This window comes from Aegilops tauschii, chromosome 6 (assembly GCF_002575655.3).
Source record: "Aegilops tauschii subsp. strangulata cultivar AL8/78 chromosome 6, Aet v6.0, whole genome shotgun sequence".
NCBI classification, from domain to species: Eukaryota; Viridiplantae; Streptophyta; class Magnoliopsida; order Poales; family Poaceae; genus Aegilops; species Aegilops tauschii.
Window position 1 is genome coordinate 56,686,935 of NC_053040.3, and position 27,630 is coordinate 56,714,564.

General features: G+C 44.8%; 2 protein-coding genes across 4 annotated transcripts; one reads left to right on the forward strand and one right to left on the reverse strand.

Moving 5' to 3' along the window:
- Positions 1 to 12,896: 12,896 nt before the first annotated feature.
- LOC109780366 (probable L-type lectin-domain containing receptor kinase S.7) lies at positions 12,897 to 18,506 on the forward strand. The gene is made up of 5 exons (XM_073501004.1): positions 12,897 to 13,785; positions 14,259 to 14,320; positions 14,455 to 14,527; positions 16,900 to 17,395; positions 17,550 to 18,506. The coding sequence occupies exons 1-5, from the start codon at positions 12,915 to 12,917 to the stop codon at positions 18,100 to 18,102; spliced, it is 2,055 nt and encodes a 684-aa protein (XP_073357105.1). The 5' UTR covers positions 12,897 to 12,914; the 3' UTR covers positions 18,103 to 18,506.
- Positions 18,507 to 18,827: 321 nt separating this feature from the next.
- Positions 18,828 to 25,830, reverse strand: LOC109780357 (uncharacterized). Of its 3 annotated transcripts, none has more exons than XM_073501006.1 (12): positions 25,767 to 25,830; positions 24,765 to 25,408; positions 24,474 to 24,664; positions 24,065 to 24,356; positions 22,781 to 23,068; positions 22,586 to 22,695; positions 21,556 to 21,886; positions 20,616 to 21,020; positions 20,016 to 20,253; positions 19,871 to 19,911; positions 19,221 to 19,376; positions 18,828 to 19,137 (listed from the first exon to the last, which is right to left on the reverse strand). In XM_073501006.1, exons 1-10 carry the CDS (start codon positions 25,813 to 25,815, stop codon positions 19,886 to 19,888), a joined length of 2,574 nt encoding a protein of 857 aa, XP_073357107.1. In that variant the 5' UTR covers positions 25,816 to 25,830; the 3' UTR covers positions 18,828 to 19,137; positions 19,221 to 19,376; positions 19,871 to 19,885. The 3 variants fall into 3 exon arrangements, with proteins under 3 accessions (XP_073357107.1, XP_073357106.1, XP_020194541.3); XM_073501005.1 differs by having other exon boundaries at positions 18,829 to 19,137; positions 19,221 to 19,347; XM_020338952.4 differs by having other exon boundaries at positions 18,831 to 19,137; positions 19,221 to 19,350.
- Between the last annotated feature and the right edge of the window lie 1,800 nt (positions 25,831 to 27,630).

Here is a 27,630-nt window from a genome sequence, read left to right on the forward strand (position 1 = left end):
TCGCGAACGAAGTGAATGTCGAGCTCAATATGCTTCGTACGACGATGATGGATGGTGTTGGCGAAGAGATGGATGGCGGAGACGTTGTCACAGTAGACGATCATGGCCTTGGGGACCACACAAAGCAACTCCTGGAGAAGCTGACGGAGCCAAGAGCACTCAGCAACGGCGTTAGCCACTGCCCGATACTCCGCCTCGGCACTCGAACGAGAGACCGTGGGCTGCCGCTTGGACGACCACGATATCAGCGAGGGCCCGAGATAGACACAATAGCCTGACGTAGAGCGACGCGTGTCTGGGCAGCCAGCCCAGTCAGCATCGGAGTAGGCGACCATGTCGATGCAGGAGGAGGCCGTCAGGGTGAGTCCCATGGTCATAGTGCCGCGTATGTACCAAAGAATATGCTTCAGCAAAGTCCAATGGGAATCACGCGGGGAGTGCATGTGGAGGCACACCTGTTGGACTGCATACTGCAAGTCAGGCCGAGTGAGGGTGAGATACTGCAGGGCGCCGACGATGGAGTGGTAGAATGCGGCATCCGGCGCAGGGGAACCCTCCAAAGAAGAAACCTTCGCCTTAGTGTCAACAGGCGTGGGGGCAGGCTTGCAATTAAGCATACCCGCGCGCTCGAGAAGCTCATGAGCATACTTCTGCTGATGCAGAAAGAACCTGTCGGCACTGCGAACGACCTCAATGCCAAGGAAGTAGTGCAGCGCTCCCAGATCCTTGAGGGCAAACTCATCACGAAGACGAGCCGTGAGCTGCTGAAGAAGCCCAGGCGAGGATGCCGTCAGGATAATGTCGTCCACATAGAGCAGCAGGTACGCAGTAGCAGTGCCCTGATGATAGACAAAAAGAGACGCGTCGGAGCGGATTGTGTGAAACCCAAGCTGCTGTAAGAACCCAGTCATACGCTGGTACCACGCCCTAGGGGCCTGCTTCAGTCCATAGAGAGACCGATAGAGCAAGCAGACATGATCGGGATGCTCGGCGTCGACGAAGCCAGTCGGCTGCTCACAGAAGACCCGTTCCATGAGGTGGTCGTGCAGAAATGTGTTGGAGACATCCAACTGATGCACAAGCCAGGCGCGGGAGACCGCTAGCTGAAGCACTGTACGAATCGTGCCCGGTTTAACGACTGGTGAGAAGGTGTCGGTGAAGTCCACGTCGGCGCGCTGGCGGAAGCCGCGTACCACCCAGCGAGCCTTGTAGCGCTCGAGAGAACCGTCAGGGTTGGTCTTGTGGCGAAACATCCATTTGCCACTGACGATGTTGGCGTGGGGGGGGGTCACGGCACAAGATGCCACGTGAGGTTGCGCTGCAACGCATCGAACACCTCGCGCATTGCTGCGAGCCAATGTGGATCACAGAGGGTGGCGCGTGCGGACGAGGGCATGGGCGACAGTGGAGCGGATGATGTCGACACTGCGCACGCATACTCATCAGCATCGTAGCGCGTGCTCGGGCGGTAGATACCCGCGCGAGACCGTGATACGTCTCCAACGTATCTATAATTTTTATTGTTCCATGCTATTATATTATCCATCTAGGATGTTTTATACGAATTTATATGCTATTTTATATGATTTTTGGGACTAACCTATTAACCTAGAGCCTAGTGCTAGTTTCTAATTTTTTTCCTTGTTTTTGAGTATCGCAGAAAAGGAAAACCAAACGGAGTCCAGTTGACCTGAAATTCAACGGAGATTGTTTTTCGACCAGAAGAAGCCCACGGAGCATCGAAGATGGGCCAGAAGAGTCCCGAGGCCACCATGAGGGTGGGGGCGCGCCCTACCCCCCTAGGCGCGCACCCTACCTCGTGGCCGCCTCGGGGACCCCCTGACTTGTTCCCGATGCCAACACCTCTTATATATACAGAAACCCCCAGAACATAACCTAGAACGGGAGTTCCGCCGCCGCAAGCCTCTGTAGCCACCAAAAACCAATCGGGACCCTGTTCCGGCACCCTGCCGGAGGGGGGGATCCCTCACCAGTGGCCATCTTCATCATCCCGGCGCTCTCCATGACAAGGAGGGAGTAGTTCACCCTTGGGGCTGAGGGTATGTACCAGTAGCTATGTGTTTGATCTCACTCTCTCTCGTGTTCTTGAGGTGTTACGATCTTGATGTATCGCGAGCTTTGCTATTATAGTTGGATCTTATGATGTTTCTCCCCCTCTACTCTCTTGTAATGGATTGAGTTTTCCCTTTGAAGTTATCTTATCGGATTGAGTCTTTAAGGATTTGAGAACACTTGATGTATGTCTTGCATGTGCTTATCTGTGGTGACAATGGGATATCACGCGATCTACTTGATGTATGTTTTGGTGATCAACTTGCGGGTTCCGTAACATTGTGAACTTATGCATAGGGGTTGGCACACGTTTTCGTCTTGACTCTCCGGTAGAAACTTTGGGGCACTCTTTGAAGTTCTTTGTGTTGGTTGAATAGATGAATCTGAGATTGTGTGATGCATATCGTATAACCATACCCACAGATACTTGAGGTGACATTGGAGTATCTAGGTGACATTAGGGTTTTGGTTGATTTGTGTCTTGAGGTGTTATTCTAGTACGAACTCTATGATAGATCGAACGGAAAGAATAGCTTCATGTTATTTTACTGCAGACTCTTGAATAGATTGATCAGAAAGGATAACTTTGAGGTGGTTACTTACCCTAAATAATCTCTTCATTTGCTCTCCTCTGTTAGTGACTTTGGAGTGACTCTTTGTTGCATGTTGAGGGATTGTTATATGATCCAATTATGTTATTATTGTTGAGAGAACTTGCACTAGTGAAAGTATGAACCCTAGGCCTTGTTTCATAGCATTGCAATATTGTTTGTGCTTACTTTTATCATTAGTTACCTTGCTGTTTTTATATTTTCAGATTACAAAAATCTATATCTACCATCCATATTGCACTTGTATCACCATCTCTTCGCCGAACTAGTGCACCTATACAATTTACCATTGTATTGGGTGTGTTGGGGACACAAGAGACTCTTTGTTATTTGGTTGCAAGGTTGTTTGAGAGAGACCATCTTCAACCTACACCTCACACGGATTGATAAACCTTAGGTCATCCACTTGAGGGAAATTTGATACTGTCCTACAAACCTCTGCACTTGGAGGCCCAACAACGTCTACAAGAAGAAGGTTGTGTAGTAGACATCAAGAAGTTTCTGGAGCCGTTGCCGGGGAGGTTAGTGCTTGAAGGTATATCTTTAGATCTTGCAATCGAATCTTTTAGTTTCTTGTTTTATCACTAGTTTAGTCTATAAAAGAAAACTACAAAAAAATGGAATTGAGGGTGCCTCATATGCTTCATCTTTTTAATATCTTTCGTGAAAATGATGGAAAGGAAAATTGTGCTCAAGTACTGGAAGAAGAATTACATAGAATGCTTGGCATAAAATATGTGAATGATGAGCATGATTGCAATGTTGTTAGTATGAATTCTTTGAATACCCATGATGCTAATGATATGCAAAGCCACAAGCTTGGGGATGCTATGTTTGATGAAGATGATATGTTTAGTCCCCCAAGTTTTGATCGAGAATATTTATTATGATGAAAGCATGCCTCCTATTTATGATGATTATATTGATGAAAGTGGGTTTGGAAGAGTGTCAACTTTAGGAAGTAATGATCCCACTATTTTGGAGGGTGTTGAATCTTATTGTGACAATTATGAAAGTGGATTTGGAGAGGTCATGACCTTATCTAGTGATGAATCCACTATTTCGGAAGAGGTTCCAATTGATTATGAGAAAAAAGTTGCTATCTATGATGATTATTGTGATGACATGTATGCCATAAAGAATAATGATAACCATGAAACTTTTCATCATGATTTTAGTTTTCAATTGGATTATGCCTCACATGATAATTATTTTGTTGAGTTTGCTCCCACTATTATGCATGAGAAGAATTTTGCTTATGTGGAGAGTAATAAAATTTATATGCTTGTAGATCATGAAAAGAATGCTTTATGTGATAGTTATATTTTTGAATTCATTCATGATGCTACTGAAAATTATTATGAGAGAGGATCATATGCTTCTACATATTGCAATAATATCAAGTTTCCTCTCTATGTGTTGAAAATCTTGAAGATTTGCTTGTTTTGCCTTCCTATGCTAGTTGATTATTGCTCCCATAAGTTGTTTGCTCACAAAATCCCTATGCATAGGAACTGGGTTAGACTTAAATGTGCTAGTCATATTCTTCATGATGCTCTCTTTATGTTTCAATTCTTATCTTTTATGTGAGCATCACTGAAATCATCATGCCTGGCTAGGGGCGTTAAACGTTAGCGCTTGTTGGGAGGCAACCCAATTTTATTTTTGTTCATTGCTTTTTGCTCCTGTTTAGTAATAATTAATCTATCTAGCCTCTGGTTAGATGTTGTTTTATGTTTTAATTAGTGTTTGTGCCAAGTAGAACCTTTGGGAAGACTTGGTGAAGTCTTTGCGATCTTGCTGTAAAAAACAGAAACTTTACGCTAACGAGACTAGCTTCAATTTTTTACTGGAGAGTTCTTTTAGGTTGATTATTTTTTCAGATGATTAATAGACAAATTCCTCAGGTCTACCAATTTATTTCAGAATTTTTGGAGTTCCAGAAGTATTCGTTTGATACAGATTACTACAAACTGTTTTGTTTTTGACAGATTCTGTTTTTCGTGTGTTGTTTGCTTATTTTGATGAATCTATGAGTAGTAACGGAGGGTATGAACCATAGAGAAGTTGGAATACAGTAGATATTACACCAATATAAATAATGAATGAGTTCACAACAGTACCTAAGTGGTGGTTTTATTTTCTTATACTAACGGAGCTTACGAGTTTTCTGTTGAGTTTTGTGTTGTGAAGTTTTCAAGTATGGGGTAAAGATTCGACGGACTATGAAATAAGGAGTGGCAAGAGCCTAAGATTGGGGATGCCCAAGGCACCCCAAGGTAATATTCAAGGACAACCAATAGCCTAAGCTTGGGGATGCCCCAGAAGGCATCCCCTCTTTCATCTTCGTTCATCGGTAACTTTACTTGGAGCTATATTTTATTCACCACATGATATGTGTTTTGCTTGGAGCATCATTTTATCTTACTTTCTTTTGCTTTCTGTTTGAATAATATCCCAAGATCTGAAATTCTTAAATATTAGAGAGTCTTCACATAGTTACATAATTATTCAACTACTCATTGATCCTCACTTATATCTTTCGGAGTAGTTTGCCGTTTGCTCTAGTGCTTCACTTATATCTTTTAGAGCATGGCGATAGTTTTATTTTGAAGAAATAGATGAACTCGCATGCTTCACTTATATTATTTTGAGAGTCTTAAACAACATGGTAATTTTCTTTGGTTATGAATTTAGTCCTAATATGATGGGCATCCAAGAGGGATATAATAAAAACTTTCATGTAAAGTGCATTGAATACTATGAGAAGTTTGATTCCTTATGATTGTTTTGAGATATGAAGATGGTGATATTAGAGTCATGCTAGTGGAGTAGTTGTGAATTTGAGAGATACTTGTGTTAAAGTTTGTGATTCCCGTAGCATGCACGTATGGTGAACCGTTATGTGATGAAGTCGGAGCATGATTTATTTATTGATTGTCCTCCTTATGAGTGGCGGTCGGGGATGAGCGATGGTATTTTCCTACCAATCTATCCCCCTAGGAGCATGCGCGTAGTACTTCGTTTCAATAACTAATAGATTTTTGCAATAAGTATGTGAGTTCTTTATAACTAATGTTGAGTCCATGGACTATACGCACTCTCACCCTTCCACCATTGCTAGCCTCTCTTATGCCGCGCAACTTTCGCCGGTACCATACACCCACCATTACCTTCCTCAAAACAGCCGCCATACCTACCTATTATGGCATTTCCATAGCCATTCCGAGATATATTGCCATGCAACTTTCCACCGTTCTGTTTACTATGACACACTCCATCATTGTCATATTGCTTTGCATGATCATGTAGTTGACATCGTATTTGTGGCAAAGCCACCGTTCATAATTCTTTCATACATGTCACTCTTGATTCATTGCACATCCCGATACACCGCCGGAGGCATTCACATAGAGTCATATTTTGTTCTAAGTATCAAGTTGTAATTCTTGAGTTGTAAGTAAATAAAAGTGTGATGATCTTCATTATTAGAGCATTGTCCCATGTGAGGAAAGGATGATGGAGACTATGATTCCCCCACAAGTCGGGATGAGACTCCGGACGAAAGAAAAAAGAGGCCCAAGCCCAGATAAAAAAAGAGGCCAAAAAAAGAGAAGGCCCAAAAAAATAAAAAAAATAAAAAAATGAGAGAAAAAGAGAGAAGGGGCAATGTTACTATCCTTTTACCACACTTGTGCTTCAAAGTAGCACCATGATCTTCATGATAGAGAGTCTCCTATGTTGACACTTTCATATACTAGTGGGAATCTTTCATTATATAACTTGGCTTGTATATTCCGATGATGGGCTTCCTCAAAATGCCCTAGGTCTTCGTGAGCAAGCGAGTTGGGTGCACACCCACTTAGTTTCTTTTGTTGAGCTTTCATACACTTATAGCTCTAGTGCATCCGTTGCATGGCAATCCCTACTCACTCAGATTGATATCTATTGATGGGCATGTCCACAGTCCGTTGATACGCCTAGTTGATGTGAGACTATCTTCTCCTTTTTTGTCTTCTCCACAACCACCATTCTATTCCACCTATAGTGCTATGTCCATGGCTCATGCTCATGTATTGCGTGAAAGTTGAAAAAGTTTGAGAACATCAAAAGTATGAAACAATTGCTTGGCTTGTCATCGAGGTTGTGCATCATTTAAGTATATTGTGTGATGAAGATAGAGCATAGCCAGACCATATGATTTTGTAGGGATAGCTTGCTTTGGCCATGTTATTTTGAGAAGACGTGATTGCTTTGTTAGTATGCTTGAAGTATTATTGTTTTCAAGTCAATATTAAACTTTTGTTTTGAATCTTATGGATCTGAATATTCTTGCCACAATAAAGAAGATTACATTGATAAATATGTTAGGTAGCATTCCACATCAAAAATTCTGTTTTTATCATTTACCTACTCGAGGACGAGCAGGAATTAAGCTTGGGGATGCTGATACGTCTCCAACGTATCTATAATTTTTTATTGTTCCATGCTATTATATTATCCATCTAGGATGTTTTATATGCATTTATATGCTATTTTATATGATTTTTGGGACTAATCTGTTTTTTCCTTGTTTTTGAGTATCGCAGAAAAGGAAAACCAAACGGAGTCCAATTGACCTGAAATTCAACAGAGATTGTTTTTGGACCAGAAGAAGCCCACGGAGCATCGGAGATGGGCCAGAAGAGTACCGAGGCCACCACGAGGGTGGGGGCGCGCCCTACCCCCCTGGGCATGCCCCCCTACCTCGTGGCCGCCCCGGGGGCCCCCTGACTTGTTCCCAACGCCAACACCTCTTATATATACATAAACCCCCAGAACATAACCCAGATCGGAATTTGCGCCGCCGCAAGCCTCTGTAGCCACCAAAAACCAATCGGGACCCTGTTCCGGCACCCTGCCAGAGGGGGGATCCCTCACCGGTGGCCATCTCCATCATCCCGGCGCTCTCCATGACGAGGAGGGAGTAGTTCACCCTCGGGGCTGAGGGTATGTACCAGTAGCTATGTGTTTGATCTCTCTCTCTCTCGTGTTCTTGAGGTGTTACAATCTTGATGTATCGCGAGCTTTGCTATTATAGTTGGATCTTATGATGTTTCTCCCCCTCTACTCTCTTGCAATGGATTGAGTTTTCCCTTTGAAGTTATCTTATCGGATTGAGTCTTTAAGGATTTGAGAACACTTGATGTATGTCTTGCATGTGCTTATCTGTGGTGACAATGGGATATCACGTGATCTACTTGATGTATGTTTTGGCGATCAACTTGCGGGTTTCATAACATTGTGAGCTTATGCATAGGGGTTGGCACACGTTTTGGTCTTGACTCTCCGGTAGAAACTTTGGGGCACTCTTTGAAGTTCTTTGTGTTGGTTGAATAGATGAATCTGAGATTGTGTGATGCATATCGTATAATCATACCCACAGATACTTGAGGTGACATTGGAGTATCTAGGTGACATTAGGGTTTTGGTTGATTTGTGTCTTGAGGTGTTATTCTAGTTTGAATTCTATGATAGATCGAACAGAAAGAATAGCTTCATGTTATTTTACTACGGACTCTTGAATAGATTGATCAGAAAGGATAACTTTGAGGTGGTTTCGTACCCTACAATAATCTCTTCGTTTGCTCTCCTCTATTAGTGACTTTGGAGTGACTCTTTGTTGCATGTGGAGGGATTGTTATATGATCCAATTATGTTATTATTGTTGAGAGAACTTGCACTAGTGAAAGTATGAACCATAGGCCTTGTTTCCTAGCATTGCAATACCGTTTGTGCTTAATTTTATCATTAGTTACCTTGCTGTTTTTATATTTTCAGATTACAAAAATCTATATCTACCATCCATATTGCACTTGTATCACCATCTCTTCGCCGAACTAGTGCACCTATACAATGTACCATTGTATTGGGTGTGTTGGGGACACAAGAGACTCTTTGTTATTTGATTGAAGGGTTGTTTGAGAGAGACCATCTTCAACCTACACCTCCCATGGATTGATAAACCTTAGGTCATCCACTTGAGGGAAACTTGCTACTGTCCTACAAACCTCTGCACTTGGAGGCCCAACAACGTCTACAAGAAGAAGGTTGTGTAGTAGACATCAGACCGCATCATCATGCCAGCGGGAGGCGGGTCGACTGTGGCAGGAGCAACGGACGGGGGTGGCGAAGAGTCCGCCGCTCCCGGCGTCGCAGCGGGACCGGGGCCGACCGGAGCAGCAGGGCCATCCAGGGAGGTGGAGCCGGCCGGGGCGGAGCCAGCCGCGCCACCCGGTGGGGTGGGAGCCGAAGGGCCACCCGAGGCCATGCGGGGCCGCGCCGGGACCAAGGCCAAGGGGCCTGCAGCCGGGACTGCATCGGAGGGGCCCGCAGCGGGGGCCGCAGCAGAGGGGCCCGCCATGGGAGGGCGCGCCGAGGCCGCGCCGGGGCCAGGTGGGGCCGCGCTGGGGGCTGCACCGGGTCCGCGTCCGAAACACCGTCATGGAGAGCCGAATCCTCTGCAGAAGGCGGTACCTGGTGAAAAGGAAATACCCGCTCATCAAAGTACACGTGTCGGGAGGTGTACACACGGTGGGAGACGGGGTCATAGCACCGGTAACCTTTGGTGTTAGGGGGATAGCCTAGGAAGGTACATGCTACGGAGCGAGGAGCGAGTTTGTGTGGTGTAGTGGAGGCGGTGCTAGGATAACACAGACAACCGAAGATACGGAGACCATCGTAGGATGGAGGGGAACTGAAGAGAAGTTGGTGCGGAGTGTAGTTCCAGCAAGGACGACAAGGCCTAATGTTAACTAGGAGAGTGGCGGTGGCGAGAGCATCGGGCCAGAACCGAGGGGGCACGTTGGAGTGGAACAACAACGTGTGGACGCAGTCGTTAAGAGTGCGGAGGATCCGCTCGGCGGCGCCGTTTTGCTGGGATGTGTAGGGGCACGTGAGACAAAAGGTAGTGCCGTGAGATACGAGAAGGTGGCGAGTGGCAGCGTTGTCAAACTCTTTTCCGTTGTCAGTCTGGAGGGTGAGAATAGGACGCCCGAACTGGGTGGTGATGTAGGAGTAAAAGGCTGTGAGAGTGGCGAGAACACCGGATTTGCGACGGAGTGGAAACGTCCACGCAAAATGAGAAAAATCATCAAGTAAAACAAGATAATATAAGAAACCCGTGTTGCTTGTGACGGGAGATGTCCATACATCACTATTGATTAACTGAAAGGAAAAGAAGAAATAGTGTTTGACTCGCTAAAGGGTCGATGAACATGTCTACCTAGACGGCAAGCATGACAAGTGTGCTCGTCGAATTTATTACATGAAAATGAAAAACTCTTGAGAATCTGGTGAAGGACGGTGGAGTTGCGGTGACCCAAGCGTGCATGCCAAAGGCCGACACCGGCGGAGAGGGCGACCGGAGAGGTGGTGGTGGTGGTGGTGGAGGCGGAGTGCACCGGGTACAAGTTTTCGGGGCTGTCACATCGGTGGAGTACCATCCGTGTACGGGCGTCCTTCACAGAGAAACCAAGATCATCAAATTCAACGGTGAGAGGATTGTCACGTGCAAGACGACGAACGGAGACAAGATTTTTAACTAGGTTAGGTGAGACAAGAACATTAGTCATGTTAATAGGCATAGAATTAGACGGAAAGAAACTACTACCGACATGAGTAATGGGTACGGAAGAACCATCACCGAAGGTGATGCGGTTCGAGGTGGTGACCGGGAAGGAAGGGGCAAGGTTACCGGGGTGCGACGTCATGTGGGCGGTAGCCCCCGTGTCCATGTACCAATCGCCGCCACCTCCGTAGTTGGAGGGAGACGGCGCCGAGTGCAGCGCAGCGAGCAGGGCGGGATCCCATGGGGCCGGAGGGACCGGGTAGCCTCGGGGCTGAGCCGGCGCGGGAGGCGGCGCGTAGCCGCTGAGCAGCGGGTAGCTGTCGGGCGACTGGAAGGCGCCGGCCGAAGGAGGCGCCGGCAGGGGCGCGTAGCCACCCGGCGCGTAGCCGCCCCCACCCGCCTGGTAAGGTGCGTTGGCGAAGTGCGCCTGAGGGCCGGTCGGGTGCGGCCCGAGGATGCCCGGAGCCCGTGGGACCGGCATGTGGTAAGCGTGAACCACGACGGTCCACAGATTAGTGCCGACGGTCCAGGGCAGGGAGGGCTGATGTTGGCGTGGAGCCCCCCCCCCCCCCCCCCGTACCCCGGCTGCTGTTGCTGCTGTTGGGGGCGGCCACCCCCACGGCGCCGGTTGTGGCGACCGCCGCCCCCGCCCTGCTGCTGATGCTGAGGAGCGGGTGGTGCGGGCGGAGCTGGCGGGAGGGGGAAGTACCCCGGTGGCGCCGGCGGACGCGATTGAGGCGGGGCGGGCTGAGGTGGCCCGCGAGATGTCCCGATAGCGAGGGCGGTGTGATGAACACGGGCCTTGACCTTTTTCATCCGGCGTTCCTCCAAGCGTAAATACGCGGCGACAGACTGGAAGGTCGGGTTCGGCAGCAGGGAGAGGTTCGAGGCCACGTTGCCGAAGTCCTCATTGAGGCCGGCGGTGAGGGTGCTAAGCATGAGTTCGTCCGACACCTTGGCGCCAATGTCGCGGAGCTCGTCGGCGAGCCGCTTGAGGCGCATGCAGTAGTCGTCGATGGAGGAGTCATCTTGGTGGCACCCAAAAAATTCCTGCTGCAAAAACACAAGACGTTGAAGCTTATTGTCGGTGAAGAGGTTGTTAATATTGGTCCACACGGCACACGTGTCGTCATCCTTCGAGATGACCGTGTGGAAGATGTCCGGGGAGACGGTGAGGTAGAACCACCGGATAAGGGAGGCCTCAATGGCCGCCCAGTCCGGATCATCCGCCATGAGGTCGCCATCCACGGTCCCGTCGACGTGCTCGAGGAGGTGGTACTCGCGGAAGACGAGGTTGAAGTAGGTCTTCCACGCGTAGTACGAGGAGGTGGATTGGTCAAGCTTGATGGGAACGTGGGTGTGAATGTCAAGATCATGAACGGTGGTGGCGTCAGGCACGAGTCCGGCGAACGGGTTCGAGTTGCTGGAGTGGGGGGATGCCGTGGGAGCAGTGGCGAAGGGAGGGTGGCGGCGGCTCGGGTGGGTTAGGGCTAGTGGCGGCGGCGCGGGGTAGGGTTAGGGTTTAGGTACACGGCGGCGACTAGGGGTGGAGGCAGCGGCGGGAGAGGGGAGAGTGGCGGCTGTGGGGGGTGGGGGGAGGGGGCGCGGTGGCGGCGTACAGCGGTAGCGGCGACACAAGAGGGGCGGCGGCGGCGGCGGCTGTAGGGCGGCGGCGGGCTGGTGCGGAAGGTGGGAAGGGAATTGGCGTGCTAAACTGATACCATGTTAGTTAGGAAGAATGAGATTGCACGAATCGATAATCATTAATCGTGTGGGTGGTGCATATATATAGGTACAGGATGGACTGGCCTCTACTTGTCTTCCAAAATGTTCAAATATACGAGGAGAAAGAGAGAGATACAACAGTATAAATACAGACCCAAATCCTATACATATGCAGTGGACAACGTACGCTCAACATTCTTGAATGGATGTGCAGGATTTTGCCCCTATGAAACGAGGCAAAGATGATTGGAGATCCCCAAATTCTTTTAGCACATGCATTATGATGGCATATCTTGAGTCCTTAGAATTAGAATCACTGTGCGATGCATGCCTTATACTTTCTTCGGTTTTTTTTTACTTTGCATATTAGATTTGTATCAAGTCAAACTTTATAAAGTTTGATCAAATTTATACTAAAAAATATCAACATATACAGTATCAAATATATACACTATGAAACCATATTTGATAATGAATCTAATAATATTGATTTGACATTGTGAATGCTGATATTTTTTTATAAGTTTAGTTAAAGTAGAGATACTTTGACTTCGAACAAAACTTATATGCAGACTAAAAATAATCCGATGGAGTACAAATCCTACTCACGATCAAGATCACGTGGATTTGACTTTGACTTTCGCCCGCTCGCTGAAGAGGTTCGAAAGCTGCTTCGCAACCTCCTAGACCAACAACCTCGGGTCTTGCATCTCCGGGTTGGCTCGAAACTTCCGGGCCTGTCCGAAGGGAGTGGCGACGACAGAGATTATTGAGGCCCCGCCCATATATAAACTTCCCTTATTCCCCATGGGGTCGTCCAAATCTTAGAGAAACCCCCTAATTAAGCTTACAACCCCCCCCCCCCCCCCCCCCCCCCTACTCGAGCTGTTGGAATTATGGTGGTCGTCTCGCCTGCAACTGCAAATGCACGCATCTGCATCTTCCTCACCGGCTGCCTGCTCTGCTTCCTCCTGTCCCGCGGCCATGTCGACGCTGCAGCCGCCTCCCCGGCGTGGCCACTGTCCTTCAGCTTCGACTTCTCAAACACCTCCAACAACCGTCTGCAAGAGCAAGACCTCCGGCTCGAGGGCGACGCGGAAAAGAAGGACGATCTGGTTGACCTCACCTGCAACTTCGGCAAGCCCGAGAAGAACGAGTACTGCAAGGGCCGGATGTCGTACCGCGACCCGGTGCCCTTGTACGACAACAGCACCGGCGAGGTGGCCAGCTTTACCACAACCTTCACCTTCTCCACCCACATTCTGCCCAACACAACATGGAAGGGGGAAGGCATAACCTTCTTCCTCTCCGCCTACCCGTCAAGATTACCGCTGCAGTCGTGGGGCAGCTTACTCGGCCTCACCGATAGTTACGATACTAGCGCCACCGGTGCAGAGCGGTTCGTCGCGGTCGAGTTCGACACCTCCTCCGACTGGTGGGATCCCATTGGAGACGAGCATATCGGCATCGACTGCAACTCCATCACCTCGGTCAGCACCACCAGGTTGCTGGGCTACAGCCTCAATGGCACCATGACGGCGACCATTACTTTTGACAACACCACCCGGACGCTGGAGGCCACCCTGCACTTTGATTACGATCCTTCTCTTCCTACCGCTCGGATCAAGACGCAGTTACCTGATCGCCTCGATGACTTGCTCCCGCCGGAGGTGTCGGTCGGGTTCTCTGCGGCCACTAGTAACTACACTGAGCTGCATCAGATACACTCTTGGTCCTTCAGCTCAACTATCGCACCCAGAGCCAGAGGTAAGTACATACATGGAATTCCTGAAAATTATCGGTATATATTTCTTTTCCGGGAAATTATCACTATATATTTGTTTATTATCTTTGAAATTACAGTTTTGCTAATTTTAAATCCACTGCATTTTTAGTCAAATGTAATTTACAAAATTATAAATGTGTAACTTTATTTTAGTAAAAAAAGATGTAATTTGCACTCTTTTCATCAAAATGAAATTTCATTTTTCTGCATGTTTTTTGCGGGTTTTTTCTACATCAATCGGGTCTTAATTAGGAAAATCGTAGTGGACACAAACACAGACATACCGTTAAATTTAGTACTCCCTCCAATTCCTTATTAATTGCCGCAAACTTGGTATAAAATTGTACCAAGTCTACGTCAATTAATTTGGACCGTAGGGAGTATATTAATTTGCCATACGTTGTTTTCTATTTTTTGGATCATTAATTTGCCGTACGTGTTCTATCACCTACAGAAACACCTACGTGGCTAAGAGGATCCAACCAGAGCAAGGTGATGAGGTGCTCCGTAAGAAAGGTACGGAACCAGCTTCATCGCATTGATCCTATATTTCGCTTTGCTTACAATAAAGCATGATTATGTAACCATAAATATCATAGGACCCCTTTATCTTCTTTTTTAGGTAATAGACCCATTTATCTTTTTTTTAGGTAATAGACCCCTTTATCTTTGCTTACAATTCTATCGTTCGCAAGGGGGTGAACTGTAGGACGACCCAGCCCGGTCAGTCTTTCTTGTTGGGCCTTGCAGCACATTACATGGGAGAAAAAATGACAGAATATATGTATAAACCAACACATCTCAAAAAATATTTTCATGTATAACAGCAAGTACAGAAAAAATGTCATCTTCTTATAATAAAAAAGGCATCCTCTTATTAAAATGCCATACTATAATAAATAAAAATGGCATCCTCTTATAATACAAATGACATCCTCTTTACAAAAAATGTCATCTCTTCCCCCGCAAAAAAAATGTCATCTCTTATAATAAAAATTCCATCATATTGGTAATAAAAAAATGGCATGATCTTAGTAATAAAAACTAGCATGACATTAAAAAAAAATGCCATCTCTCAAAATTAAAATGCCATCCTCTTTATAATAAATGTCATCTCTTATAATAGAAAATGTCACCATATTGTAATAAAAAATGTCATGCACTTAGTAATAAAATTTCCATGCAATTAAAATTAAAATAATGCCATCTCTCAAAATTGAAAATGCCATCCTCTTAAAAAATGCTATGCTTCCAAAAACAAACTGCCATGGGGTTTTTGGGACTGAAAATATATGTTGCAGTTTTAACCAAGAGATCCATAAAAGGGCCTCACAGCCCAGTGGTGTTAGGCGCACGATAGCATTTCTTATATTATATTCCCCCATAGGACATGGACGATTAAGATACGACATATTAATTTCGAAATCACTAATTAAGGAGTACTCGTTGTAAAAAACACTCCACTTTCCTAGGTCACGACAAGTGGTGCACATGCAGCGCGCCACTTGTCGCAACCAGGGAGTTTTCCTTTTTTTCGTAGATCCGTTTATTCAAAACGTTTTATGTTTTAAACCGTGCGTCCAAATCTCGAACCATTTTCACCATTGGATTCCTCGCGTCGAGATCTTCAAAACTAGATCCCATGTTGATAGGTTTTGACGAACTTTTTCTTCACGAAAAAACCCGAAAAAAAGGGCGAAAAAACCGAAACCGGGAGCACGGTTTTTTTCCCTTTACGAAAGAGGCATGCCCGTGCCTCTCGCGAAATCACACTCGTGCCTCTCGTGGAATCAAAACCGTGACTCTCGTGGAAGGAAAAAAAACAGAAAACGCGTTTTTTTCCGTTTCCGAAAGGCACGGCCGTGACTCTCGCGAAAGCACAACAGTGCCTCTCGCGGAAGCAAAACCGTGACTCTCGCGAAAGAAAAAAAACCGAAAACGTATATTTTTTCCCTTTCTGAGAGGCACGGCCGTGACTCTCGCGAAAGCACAACCGTGCCTCACGCAGAAGCAAAACCGTGACTCTCGCGAAAGAAAAAAACAAAAAACGCGTATTTTTCCCTTTCCGAGAGGCACGGCCGTGACTCGCGAAATCACAACCGTGCCTCTTGCGAAAGCAAAACCGTGACTCTCGCGAAAGAAAAAAACAGAAAACGCCTTTTTATTCGTTTCTGACAGGCACGGCCGTGACTCTCGCTAAAGCACAACCGTGCCTCTCACGGGAAAAACCGTGACTTTCGCGAAAGAAAAAAAAAGAAAACGCATTTTTTTCGCGCAAAAAATTTTTAAAAAAATTTTTTTTTGGTCGAAAAGCTAAGGAAGACCGGGGAAAAACCAAAACGTCGAAAAAAACCGGAAAAAACCGTTTGAAAAACCGAAAACGCGTGCGGAAAAATAAAAAAAAAACAAAATCCGGAGGGAGCGTCTAGAGCGCGACATGTGGCGAATGGCTGAGAGCGCGCCAAATGGCGCTGATCGTTGCGAGGCTCCCGAAGGAGCGCTCGTTAACTAGTTGCTCCCTATTAATTTGGACAAAATGTACACACCCAATGTAGCATTGTAATACCAATCTAGTGAAACTAGAAGGGATATCCGTAACTTAAATGTAAGATTTTTTTTTTTGATAATATCATGGACTCTAAAAATGTCTTATAAAAGTTATGGAGGGAGTACCTACTTAGCAAATATATTTCCCAAAACATATGATAATTTCGCTCGAAAATAGTGTTGAGTAAATTAAATTTTCCCTTCTCCTAAACATTTTTGATTGACAAAAGTTATCCAAGCATAAACTAAAAAAATAAGCTAGTTGTCGGCAGCTTGTTATTCAAGGTTCTTGTCACGAAGGTGCATGTGCATGTGGATTACATTGCACTAGTTAGCGTATATGTATAATGATTGATAAGATGGTATTCCCTTTTATATTCCACAGTGCACATCATCTAGACCAAATGAAAAAACATATTACCTTTTACAATCATTGATATGTTGCAACTAATGCTCACTTGAAATATATGATGATTAAAATGAATTGGCTAAGGTGTGATGAAAAGAGATGTAGATATGCTTAATTTTGCATTGCTTGTTTTCAACAGGACGTCGTCGTTCGTTCATTATTGGAGGAGCATTCAGTGCGATCGCCTTGGTGGTAATGTGGTCGATCTTGTCATGGTGTAGGTGGAGAAGCACACGCGACTCCTTTGGGATGGCAAGTCGTCTCAAGAGATTTAAGTACCACGACTTGTCTATTGCCACCGACAGATTCTCCGATGAGAAGAAGATCGGGGCGGGTGGCTTCGGTATGGTATACAGTGGGAGCCTCAAGACCGACCAACCGGTAGCCGTGAAGAAGATTCTCAAGGATTCGAGGGGTGACTTCAAGGACTTCCTAGCGGAGTTGGACGCCATTGGCCGAACCGGCCATGGCAACGTGGTCAGACTCGAAGGCTGGTGCTGCAGTATAAATAATTTCATGTTTTGGTGCTTGCGCAGACAGAACATCAAGCTCTTCCTTGTCTATGAACTTGTGCCTAATGGCAACCTCCACCAGCACCTGCACGAAAGGGCCGAGGTTCTGACATGGGCAAAGAGGTATGCACTTGTCTGTCGCTCCTATATATGCATGCTCTGTTATTCTAGCTTACTTGTGTGAAATCTGAACTTTTCCTTTAAGAAAAAACTTTGAGATAGTACGTGGAATTGGAACCCAACAATATGATACGTGCCATATGGTAACATATTGCAGGTACAAAATAGTGAAGGGCATAGGGTCCGCTCTTCATTACCTCCACCACTTATGCAAGCCATCCATCTTGCACAGAGATGTCAAGCCAAGCAACATACTCCTGGACCATGATTTCAACGCCAAGCTCGGCGACTTTGGGCTGTCGAGGGTCGCCCGAGAGAACGAAGATTCATCGCTGTTGACGGCGATGGCGATTGGGACTGCGGACTACATGGATCCGCAGTGCAGAAAGCATGGGCAGGTCAAGCTGCGCTCTAGCTCCGACGTCTACAGCTTTGGGATCGTCCTCCTAGAGATAGTGCACGGAGAAAATAACCCAGACCTGGTCCGGAAGCTGCATACAGATCGGCCAGAAACATTTGCGAAGGATGTCGCTGACAAGAAGTTGGCCGGACAGTTTGACAAGACGGAGATGGAGCGCGTGATTGTCCTGGCCATCCGGTGCTCTGAACGAGATGAGAACCAACGGCCTTCGATGGTTGCTGCAATGCAATTCCTGGAGAACGGCGGAGAGTTGCCCCCTGCCACAGCCGATCGATCGACGCCACTCTAGCCAGTGTTGCTCCTGCCACCCGATTGTCCTCGATCTTAATAGACACCTAGAGTATCATTTTGGCTCTGGTTGTTTGTTGTGTCTGACTATATTTTACTCCCTCCGTTCCCAAATATAAGTCTTTCTAGAGATTCCAACAAGTGACTACATACGGAGCAAAATGAGTGAATCTACGCTCTAAAATATGTCTACATACATCCGTATGTTGTTGTCCATTTGAAATGTCTAAAAAGACTTATATTTAGGAACGGAGGGAGTAGTACATTATATCTTAAGCTGTATTTATTTGTACTCCTGCAGTATGGGGTATTGCATAAATGTTTACATATAGCAATCTCAATGTAAACATATAGCAATCTCAGTGTAAACATATAGCAATCTCAGTGTACAACATAATTGTAACACTGATATTTTAGTACTATGTAAAGCAGCACTCATTTAGTGTTTTTTGTGAGAGAAAACTTATGAGATGTTTTGGATTTGGTGCTAAGATATCTAGATTAAGATATGATCTCTCTAAGATATAGTACATGGTGTGGCTAATTTCTTCGCAGACACAATTCTAGTAAATTTGGTGGCAGTAGACTACCGGCGACGGGCCGGAGCTCCGCTCCGCTCGTAAGAAGTTAGCCTTTATCTTTATACTTAAATTTAATTCACAACAAGGCAGACATATATGCATCTTCTAGAGGAAACATATGGGGGAAAAGGAACAGGTCACTCTACAACATTTGGATCAGTTATATTTGTTTATGTTTGTATCAGACTACCAGTTGGTTGTCGTGTCTCCTGCAGCTATATTCTCTGCGCTCTTCATGGTTTTTACAATCAATGAACAAGTCATTTACAGTCAAATGGTGTATGTGTCATGATCATCAAGTGTGTGCTCCTCCTGTCCTGCCTCAACATTCCTTTCCTTGTCAGTTAGTCTTCTAGTTTATACAGACTCATGGTCATGGGTTCGCTCGCACCTATCATCTCACCTTCCTATATGATTCTTCTCCTTTGCTCCAAGCAACTTAACTGAGAAATAATCTGAAACAGATGGATGACAATGAATTGCAAGATGACCGAACCTGTACAAACCATTATAAGATGAAAAAAGAAGTATCATCCACCTTCGAATATTGTCTCAGGAGAAAAGAACCATGCTGGTCCAAGGACACATCACTCAGGAGAATCCTATGCAGCTCCAGCACATCAGATTGGTTGAAGCTTCAACAGGCGTAGTGGCAAATTGTCTGGCTGCTGCACAGAACAAGAAAGGTCCAGTGCTTCACGATTGAGCAGTACGACAGGAACCTCAGTATCCACTTGTGGTTTACAGAAATTGAATGTAAATAAAAGTAAACACATCTATATGTTTGGTAACAGATTTAAGCCTTAAAATAAATGCTTTCTTTTACATTCTCCGTTAGTTTTGAAGTGTCATGTCAGCTACTTCTTCTTATTGTACAAGTTTAAAACAAACGAAATCTTACTGCATAATGCAAAGGCACAACTTGGCATCATTGTGATGTGCTTGTGGGACCAGGGTTTTTTGTTGTTGTTGAGCAGATGATTGATATGGTGCCTCCAACGGCACCAGTGTCAATTGAGTCTAAATCATTTTCTCCAAGAAAAAAATTAAGCCTGAATCTGCTTAGTGAGGAGATCTTATTAAGTCTCGACATTTAGAAAAAATGTCAATGATGATCTCACAGATGACAGAAGCATACAAAGACTCTCAACAAAATTGCCAGCACATAAATATCACTCAGCTACATACCGTACAATCAGTAGTCTACTGCACTTGATTCTTGTCAGAACCTGCAGAATATTTTAAAAGGTAAATAGACAAATAAGACTCCAAGATAAGATCAATACTGTGATGATCATGTTTATTCAGTCAACCGAGAGAATCAGAGACTTACTGAATATGCTTGACTTTGGTGGAAGCCAATTCCCTGATTTCTTTGATTTTGGCTCCTTCATGTGCCATATTTTCTGTGGTTTTCCACTTCTAACTGAATGTCTGCTGGATTCTCCCACCAAACTTACTCTCTTTTGTATCTTTTCATGATATATGGCTGGCGGAGAAAGTTTCAATGGGGGTACAGTCTCAATATAAAAAGACTTCTGACCTTTCTGGAGATTGTTCAGTATTTCAAACTGCAAAAGGAAATATCATGGCAAAAACTTTAGCTAGTACTATAGAAGTACAGAGTATAGGGCCAGATCCATTTTATCACCATTGAAAAACTAGAAATTAACTTAGATTTTTTATTAACTAAATTTAAAGTATTAGAGTGGACACTAAATTCTATATCACTGACCAAGTACACAGCTGATATAATATCTAACACAGATAACCAAAACAGGATGTAATATTATATTCATTACAAGAGAGATATCACAAGTTATAACTGGACCAGGGCTTCCAAATATCACAAGTCATGTTTTTGGAAAGCGCCTAGCAATAATAGAGAAATTTGTTATACTAGCAGAAAAGAAATATCTCAAGATATTCCTACCCGTGACATCTGGTGAAGCCCACGAGATCTCTGAACATGATCTGTCTCGTGATTATGATGGACGCCATATGGTACTTCATGTTCAACCACGGGATACTTGGGTAGCCCATTCTCAGCTAATATAGGCGATTTGTTCCGGGCTTGTGTGTCACTCATTGAGAGACAAACTGCACATCCATCTTTAAAATCCTTATTGGATGATTTGCTTTGTTCAGACTCACAGTGAAGATGTGTTGCATGTCCACAACTGAATACTCGAACTGCTGAAATAGCACCTTCTTTAGAAAGTGAGCAGTTGCATACACAACAGACAAAAGTCTGTGGAGCAAATCCATGAAAAACCCCTCTCTTTAATAAGCTCAAGGTATAGAACGAATCATCCTCGATAACTGACTTAGCTGTTTCCTGCAAGCAGGTGCGCAAGGTATCAGAGGCGCTATAATTTTTACTACTGGATAAAATACAGAAGAAAATAACCAAAGAAGGTGATGAACTCGTTTCACCATAGTTAACTGGTCCTCCATATAGAATAGGAAATATTGCAAGAAAATACTTAAGAAACAACATTTAATTGAACAAATTAAAAAATTAGTTCAAGATATCATTGTCTCGACACTAGTTAGATCAGTAGGAATATGTTAATTGATCCATAAAGTGCATAAGCGCTTTACGGCACTTGGTTCATGAATTTAGCTAAAAAATGTAATATTAAAAGCCTTGGGTTATCTTCAATCACTTTAAGCACTGAAGCTTCAGGACAAGGGACAAATCAACTTGACATAATGTAACAACTCTGCTCTATTGCAATGGAATATGTAATTTGTTATGTCAAAGATAATGGCCTATTGCCCGGTGATTTGTGTTTTGCAAAGCATCAAACGCCATGCATGTTATACTTACTAAGTAAACGGCAAAGGAAGGAAAATCAGTATGTGTGTACCAGTATTCTTTTTTCGTAGAGATACATAGACAGCATTCTATGTATGACAAGTTTAAAATCACCAAACTCTTGACTTCCATTGTCAGATAATAGCTTTGCCATAATTGCTGGCAGGGGTATATACCCAGCCATTGCCTCAATTATCTCTCCAACAAATTGTGAGAAAACTCTCCGCGAAGTATTCAAACACCTTTGATAAGCTGAATTCACCATTTTTTGTGAGAATCCTTTGCCTGTTGGATGTCCATTTGTTGTTTCACCACCCACGGACCAACAACCTTTTCCATTTACAACCTTGCTTCCATACAACTTTTTCAGTGGATCTGAGAAACTGCACCAACAACATAATGGCATTAGCAGAAATTGTATCTACCAGCACGAGAGGGATATTCTGATATGATGGCCCATCAACAAACTAATAGTGAACAATACTTTACACTGCTTGACAGATATCTATCAGTATTTAATAATAAGCCTTGCTTGAGATAATTGAACAGTATTAGTTTCGAGAATGGCATAAGATCAGCAGTCGGTACATTTTAGGATCATATTCCTAGCAATCTGTACAACTATACAAGGTACAAGTAGGGTGTGATCCAAATGTTTTTAAGCATCCATGAGATCAGACTCACAAATTAAATTCTACCCCTGCAAATTACCTCAGAATTGCATCAAGTTACAAGAGAGTGGAAAGTTAATCATCATTAAGTGAGATTTAATTGATCCTATGTTATACTCTCACTTGTCCACGCGCAGCTCCTGTGGCAGTGCCCCAGGCCAATGACCAATAGAGATGATGCCTTAAGGTGGATATTTGGACAGTGCACATGCTAAATTACTAGTGAAAAGAGAACCATATCACATGATTCACATCTGCCAAATAACATATCACTACTAACAAAAACCAGCAACGACTATCAAATTTCTAGTTATAGATCCAAATAATAGGACAAAATGCCAATACATTGCAGTGAGAAATGTTTTTGAAAGAAAGTATTTACGTATATAACTATATATTGGCACAACTTACTTGTCAACCAGTTGAAACCAAAGTAACTGAGACTCCTCTGGATCCAAACGCTGTGAATTCCTTTGGCACAATCCAATGGAGGAACGTAACACATCAAGCACAGGACAAGCCTGAATGAGAATATCAAACATGTTACCAACTATACAACAGAGGATACAAATATGGTTAGTATTTCAATGGGCACAACAAAGGAACCTCGCTCATGTTTAGAACAATGTCTGGTTGCTCAATTTCAGAGATACTCTTTGACGATGTCCGAGAGAACGCATTTTCCACCGAAGCGATAAACTGGTTAACTTTCTCATCTAGTCCAGCTAGAACAAGTTCCAACGCGCTCGCAACATCACCAACCCTCTCTTGCAGAAATGCAGCAGCATCTGTAACTCCATAATCTAGACAAAGGAGCAAACACCTCTCCAATCTGTAGCTATCGAAAGTCTCCAGAAACTTCAGAACTGACCTTGGTTCATACTGACACAGAAGCTGTGCAAGAAGGCGCATTTGATTAACAAAAAAAGGATGATGATCTCGCAAAGCATGTGCTGCCACTAAAAAAACTTCAACCTAACAAATTGCATCAGTAAGGTCAACTTTGCACCTCTTCAGAAAAGTGGCAAAATTTGTACCATTCACCGTAATAAAATGAAGAAACAGCAATTGACATATTTGTTTGACAACAACAGTTTCAAATATAAAAACGGAGTCTAAAGCTCCAAAAAACTAGAGAGGAATCCTCTGGTTTTTCCAACCATGATATCTCACCAGGACTCAATCATGGTAACCAAACAATCAACTCTAGACCTGAAGTACAAAACTGCGCCCAAGGTCAGCCAAATACAACTACAAGGATACAATGATACCATCAGACTTCGAAGTCCATGTGAAGTACCTGATGACCGTATCTTAGTTGCAAGGAAATTTTTGCTTCTTGGTTTCATGTCATGATATTGACTTAGTGTTCAACCAACTGCTGATAGTTTATTCAGATTAGAACATTTTGTGCAGTATAATGGTCAAGGTTCAAAATAGTGCTGATTCCACACTGGCGCCCCTCGAAGGTCGCCTAAGACAACTGCCTAGAGGTGAACCATAACCAGGCTCCGGCTAGTGAGTAGGCAATGTTTAACATCACCTTTTGGAACATTTATAATGGTTAACATTAAGCAACTTTGGAATATTGCTTGATATGTCTAACAAGGGAGTGCTACTAACACCAAAGCCTGTAAAAAGCAGCTATGTCTGTGTTGTATTTGCAAAGCACATACTGCTCAATGATTCAATATAACGGTTATGGCAAATCACTGCACTACCAGTTGCCGATAGATTGTTCTCCCAGTACAACTTTTGTGACAATATAGTGGTGAAAGGCTCTACTAAAGTCTACACTGATGGCTTAAGGCTCCAACCAAAGGTATTTCATTATGGTTAAAAAGCTCTATTTCAAATATACTGATGATAAAAATCTGTCAAAAAACGTACCTCCAGATAGAGTTCAACTAACTTATCAGTCATAGAAATAGGATTGTGGTCAAACAACTTTGGGAGATTTGATAATCTCTGAAGATAATCTTCGAGTTCGCCGGAGTACAGACTTTCAACAATTTCATAGTTTCTGGCAGTAAGTTCACTGAAGTCAAGTTTTCCTGACAAGTGTACTTCGATTGCAGTTTTCAAGAAAAGAAAGAGGCTGCGGTGATCAGAATGAAGCTCTGCCAATATTTGCTGGATCTCATCGTGAAAATGATCAATGACCAAGACAAATGCACACTCCCTAAGAAAATGAAAGGATAGGAGAGAAGTTGAGCACATTCGGTAGAAAGACAAGCCAGCAAGTGAAAATTTCAAGGGGAAGAATATTACTAGTTAAAACATTAATTAACAAGCTCACCTGCTTAGATTGACTAGCTCAGCAAAACGAGATATTACTGTGGAACGAAACGACAAAGCTTCATCACTTGCCAATTGAAGTAACTTTTTGTTGATGAAGATAAATGCGTGGTATGGTTCCATTGTATCCTTCATGTAACTATCTAAAGCAGCCAAATTTTGATTTCTGGCTGTATATATCATGCCACAGGCCTGTATAGTAACAATACATTTACAGTCATAGGCTGAAAGATATTTTTGAGCAGCAGGGCTATATTATACAGGTGAACATTCCAAAGGTAGTATGACTAACCTGATGAAAATGGGCATCTAAACAAAGATTCAACGCATAATCAGAATTCCAGTCAGTTTGAGGAACCACGTTGAAGAGCTGAAGAACTTCTTTCTGAGGTGGCATCTTTTTATCATCATATGATGTAGTGGATGACGTGAGGTATTTAAGAATGTGCTTGAGAACTCTTTGAGATGCATTTGCCCTTTTATAGGAAACAAAAAAGGACACGAATTCAATGATATGACCGAAGTCACTCACTGAAGGCCAAAGTTCCGATTCTTCTGACTCAGCAGTACCCACAACAACGGAATGGATTGCCTCATTTTCTAAACCAACAATATGAATGATGGTGTCAACTACACTTTGTAACAAAATATTTTGACTATCTGGGCTTTCAATATCAGTATCTTCTTCATCCTTAGATACAGATGCATCAAGAGTACTAGAAGTAGGTTCAAAATTCTCTTGTGCAAAAGCACACTTGACAACTTCCAAAGTAGCTTCCGTATCCATCCATAATAGATAGCATATGTTTGGGCATTTTCCAGAAGAACTAAAACCCTTGAATACTTCAGAAGTGAGCATTTTAGAGTCCTCGAGCATGAATTGCAGAAGTTCTTTTCTCACTGCATGAAGCTGGGATCGGGGAATTGTTCCATGCCCTGCAAAAATAGATCATGTGATAACATATCATGGAGTTGAATTGTCTTATAAGAGGATCCTATATAGCATTAGCATGTCCATATGCATTCCTAGTTCAGAACATAATCCTGTTAGAAGTATGCAGATGTTCCCATGAAGATGACACAACACCAGCACCTTATAGTAAATCTAAACTTTCCAATTTTAGAAGATCACAATTGAAGCACATAGTTTTACTAACACACTTCACAATCTACCAGATTCAAGGCCCACCAAAAGCCCAACAGCACAGGAAAAACAGTCTAAGGTCAACATTAAACTAGCATAGAATTTATGAAATAGTAAAAACAAATGTCGTGAATGGCTTACATTACTAACCTGGAGGAAATGCTAGGCCCTGGAAGCAATACTTCAGATAAACAAGCATTCTGTAGCTGTTAAAGTGAATATATGGTAAGATACTGGCCTTTCCGCATAGCACTAGTATTATATTCTAAAAGAAACACCAATTGCATGTACAAAACTAGGCCGCTAGCAGTATCAAACAAAATCAAGCAAGTCTAACTAAGCCCTTTGAAAGCATGGGATGTTTTTTGCTTATTATCAACATTTTTGTTCACCGCCCGAGGGTGGCACAGCAACACTCCTGGAGGGCCCTGCGCCGCCTGCGGGGGGCCCAGCTCTGTCTTTGGATCCGGCGACGTGTAGCTGATCGTCTTGCGTGCGAACGACGCCGCTCGCCAGGCTCCGACTGCCTGGGCAATGCTGGTGCTCGCGGGCCGCGGCCCGGGTCCTGTCTGCGACCGGTCCGCTGCTCGTCCGCACTGGCACGGGCCGTTCGGCTCCCAACGAGCCGGTCGCTGTGGTCGTCTTCTTCTTAGGAGGCATGGCGACGAAGAACTGCTAGGCTAACTACCAGATCAGATTCTCACAATTGTGCCCCCTACCTGGCGCGCCAAAGATGTCGGTGTGGAACGACACCTATGGGATCACAAGAATCCCTACTACGGTTGCCGGGGCGCAGGGTTGTGAGGAGAGCAGGGCTAGTAGACAGCACAAGGATCGTTTACCCAGGTTCGGGCCGCGAGGATGCGTAAAACCCTAGTCCTGCTTTGGTGGGTGTATTTCTGAGAGTTCTTGAGCTCTCGAACTAGCTGTGGTCAGTGCGTGGTTCGAAAGAGCCGAATCCTTCTCCAGTATGCCATGGGCCTCCTTTTATAGTTGGAAGGGGCTGCCACAGTGACACACAGGAGGTGGAAAGACGTACAGTGCTCTGAGCTTATCGCTCATATTACAGGACAAGACGCATTTAATGCCTCGTGTAGGTGTCCCCTTGCTTTATTGGGGATGGGAGCGAGGCCCGTCCCGTCCGTCGCCGCTCCTCCTCGCCTTGACATGCGCCCTGGCCAGTGAGGTGCGTTGTGCTATGTAGGCAGCCAGACAGCTGAGGTGGCGCGGTGGTGGAGCCTTCACGAAGATCTGCATGCCGCCACGCAGGTGCTCGATGAGTTGGCCTGGGAGCTGCATGTTGCCACCCAGGTGCCCGCCCAGCTGGTTGGGCTGGCAGCTGCATGGGAACGGTGGTGGAAGCTTGGTTGGCGCGGGCCTGGCGATGGTCCCGCTGGCGTCCTTGGTGAGGGCCTTGCCGTGGCGCGCTGTCGTCCCCGGCAAGGGTCTTGCCGGGGGACTGGTAGCCTTTCTTGGCAAGGATCTTGCCGAGGATCGGCGTCTTCTAATCCTCATCTGATCTTGAATATGTCTTCACAAAGATCTGCATGCCACCACAGAGGTGCCTTCCCGAGCCCTGGCCCCACGTTGATGACGGTGTTGGGGGCCGTGGGCTCAAGGGTGGCTCGCTCTGTTGGTGTGGGGCGAGCTGTCCCAGCAAGGGTCTTGCCGGGGGAACCTGCTTCGTCCCTCTGCTCTTTGTGGTCTTGGCCTGGGCATTGCTTTGATTGTCTTGGGCTTCGTCTTACCTTGGCTCACCTCCCCTGCTCTGCTTGGTGTGGTCGTGGGCGCGGCTCCGACTGCCCGTGCACAGGTAAAGGGTTACAAAAGCGTGCCCCTATTTTTGTACACCGACACCATCGATCCTAAATCCACAGCTCCGGACCCCCTACCCCGAGATCTGCCGGTTTTGACACCGACAACGGTTCTTTCATTGAGAGTTCCGCTGTGTGATCGGCAAAGGATCAAAAGCTCGCCTGCAGATCAACTGCGATGTCGGCATCTTCGTTTCTGG

What these genes read in the sequence shown, in the direction of transcription:
- LOC109780357 (XM_073501006.1), bottom strand. Translation starts at nt 25,815, where the DNA reads ATGCTTGTTTATCTGAAGTATTGCTTCCAGGGCCTAGCATTTCCTCCA. An exon ending in TGGTTTCAACTGGTTGACAA is followed by an intron (nt 21,887 to 22,585) that starts GTAAGTTGTGCC and finishes TTGTTGGTGCAG; the next exon opens with TTTCTCAGATCCACTGAAAA. An exon ending in ACCAAAGTCAAGCATATTCA is followed by an intron (nt 19,912 to 20,015) that starts GTAAGTCTCTGA and finishes AATATTCTGCAG; the next exon opens with GTTCTGACAAGAATCAAGTG.
- LOC109780366 (XM_073501004.1), top strand. Translation starts at nt 12,915, where the DNA reads ATGGTGGTCGTCTCGCCTGCAACTGCAAATGCACGCATCTGCATCTTC. An exon ending in TATCGCACCCAGAGCCAGAG is followed by an intron (nt 13,786 to 14,258) that starts GTAAGTACATAC and finishes TATCACCTACAG; the next exon opens with AAACACCTACGTGGCTAAGA. An exon ending in CTGTAGGACGACCCAGCCCG is followed by an intron (nt 14,528 to 16,899) that starts GTCAGTCTTTCT and finishes TGTTTTCAACAG; the next exon opens with GACGTCGTCGTTCGTTCATT.